This window comes from Octopus bimaculoides, chromosome 5 (assembly GCF_046866305.1).
Source record: "Octopus bimaculoides isolate indiv1 chromosome 5, ASM4686630v1, whole genome shotgun sequence".
Lineage (NCBI taxonomy): Eukaryota > Metazoa > Mollusca > Cephalopoda > Octopoda > Octopodidae > Octopus > Octopus bimaculoides.
In genome coordinates this window covers 64,967,612-64,970,111 of record NC_142932.1, presented here as the reverse complement: position 1 = coordinate 64,970,111, position 2,500 = coordinate 64,967,612, and the positions used below count along the sequence as shown (strand labels likewise).

General features: G+C 33.7%; 1 protein-coding gene and 1 long non-coding RNA gene across 2 annotated transcripts in view; one reads left to right on the top strand and one right to left on the bottom strand.

Moving 5' to 3' along the window:
• LOC149135568 (uncharacterized) overlaps nucleotides 1–2,500 on the bottom strand; it is a 440,654-nt gene that overhangs the window by 425,387 nt on the left and 12,767 nt on the right. The gene's annotated exons all lie outside the window — the stretch shown is intronic.
• Nucleotides 1–2,500, top strand: part of LOC149135569 (myotubularin-related protein 13-like) — a 223,748-nt gene that overhangs the window by 210,758 nt on the left and 10,490 nt on the right. The window contains exons 20-21 of the mRNA XM_089351883.1: nucleotides 2,145–2,311; nucleotides 2,406–2,479. Of these exons, the coding sequence (XP_089208009.1) occupies nucleotides 2,145–2,311; nucleotides 2,406–2,479 (241 nt within the window). The remainder of the gene's footprint in view (nucleotides 1–2,144; nucleotides 2,312–2,405; nucleotides 2,480–2,500) is intronic.

Below are 2,500 nucleotides of genomic sequence, written 5' to 3'. Positions count from 1 at the left end.
CTTGATACGGAAATACACCTGCGAATTCAAAGGGCAGCAAAAACATTTGGTGGCTTGGAGTCGCGCGTCTGGCGCAAGCAACATATAAATAACAATACAAAGCTGGCTCTTTACAAATCATTTGTCTTAACATCCCTATTGTATTCCTGTGAAACTTGGACTTGTTATGAAAGGCATTTTAAACTGTTAGAACAATTCCATCAAAAATGCCTTCGTCATATTTTAAAAATTAAATGGAATTCTTTTACTCCAAACACAGATATCCTTGCATCTGCAGGCATCCCCTCAATTAAAACTATGATTTTAAGGAACCAATTGAGATGGTGTGGCCATATTGTTCGAATGGCAGATGAACGCAAGCCGAAACAGCTGTTTTATGGTGAGCTTGCAGAGGGGAAACACTATTGGCATAAACCTAAAAAAAAGTTTAAGGACAGCATAAGGACTACTATGAAATCACTTGGAATGGTTCTAGAAGATATAGAAGCCCTTGCTTCAGATCGAGTTGGATGGTGAACAAAAGTGTGGAATGGAATGAAAGCGTTTGAAGAGGCCAGAATAACACAAGCAAGACTCAAAAGATATTTAAGGAAGAATGTAAAGATTGAGAAGGTGAATGACAAGGACCTTTTTGTGTGCACAGTCTGTGACAGATCATGCTTGTCTTTGGCTGGTCTCAAATCTCACCTGCGAATGCATGGAAAACAAACTTCAACCAACTATTCTGACTATATGTCTATGCACACATTTGAATGTGGTGTATGCCAGAAGGTTTGCAAATCCAATGGCGGTCTTAAAAGACATGTTAAGATCCACAATGAGCAGAACTTACTTGCAGGTACTGGTAGTTCAAATCAGAGGGGCAATCTGTGTGGGTGTTTTTTCAGAACATTGTCTGGTTTAAAAAGCCACATCAAACGCCATGAAGGAGCTAAGATGTAGGTACAGGAGGTGGTCAAACTCTGTGTAAGGAGTAGACAACCACCATATATGTATTAACACATTAAAATCAAATCAAATAAAATAAAATATACGCTGCATTCAAAATAAAATAAAATTACAATAGCATATACGCATACTTGTCTTTCTTTTTCTCTTTCTTTTTTCCTTTCCTTCCTCATGACAACCACACTTTCTATATTGATGACGTTATTATAGATACGTTACTCTTTATCCCTCTACTCCATAGCTTAAGATACAATCTTTGTTACCAGCGCATAAGTTTTTTCGTGTGCAAACTTAAATGCGTGTGTATGTATATGTGTATAAATTTGTATTCATGTATATATTTGTGCCTTGCATCTGTGTATTTTGATGTATATATATATATATATATATATATGTATATATATATGTTGTGGATACCCTAGTATGCATATATGCTATTGTAATTTTATTTTATTTTGAATGCAGCGTATATTTTATTTTATTTGATTTGATTTTAATGTGTTAATTCGAATATAATTAATTATTTACAATATGTATTTTGAGCCCATTTTTCTATTTAAGGTTTTCTTCGATATTTTTTAAAAATAGGACGAATCTATATTAAATTCATTTGCTTTGTTCATTACGCATCCATGACCGTTATTTAAAACGACCAATCAAACGGATCGATGTGTTTTAAATTTTATATCACTTTTGATTGCATTGTTATTCCTTTCCCATTTCTAACAAAACTGTCCGATGAATGGGAACGTGAAACTCAGAGTAACAGTCTTTTGTTATATTTCTGCTGCTTTTAAATAAAGTATATATATATATATATATATATATATATATATATATATATGTATATATATATATATATACCACAAATATGGAAATTTATTATCTAATTCCTGCTGAAATTATTTGTTGGTAACTGGTTGGAAGTTTTATAGTCTCTTGCTTTTATGACATTACGTTTACTCAGAATTGGAAAGAGGAGGCAACAGTAATTTGTTTGTGATTGATAGTATAGTTATTTAGGAGGTAATAATGTCACTCTTCAAATGTATCAGGGAGAGCTAAATGTGTATAATTATAGAATCAAATATCTCAAATCCATAGCTTACTACTTGCAGGCACATTCAGTTAAATTTTAATTTGGAAGATGTCAGCCAAGCTTCTTGTGTGACTTGAGATATATGTTAATATTTCAGCCTTGCCGAAAGTGATAGTCTTGATGCTGAAAGTGGATTTGATGAGAGTGAAGCCTCTGATGTTGGTGCCAATGCCATTCGTTTTGTAACTCGATTTGTTGACAAAGTGTGCAGTGAAAGCAGTGTAACTCAAGAACACCTTAAATCACTTCATCAAATGATTCCAGGTGAATATTTTACAACACTTTTCTCTTCACTTCACATATTTAATGAATTTCTTCTGTTGCCGAAACACACTCCTAAATGTTCATTTCCTTTCAGGTGTGGTTGCCATGCACATTGAAACACTGGAGTCAATTCATAGAGAAAGCAAGCGCCTTCCCCCTATTCAGAAGGTTAGTCACCAAATTTTTCTA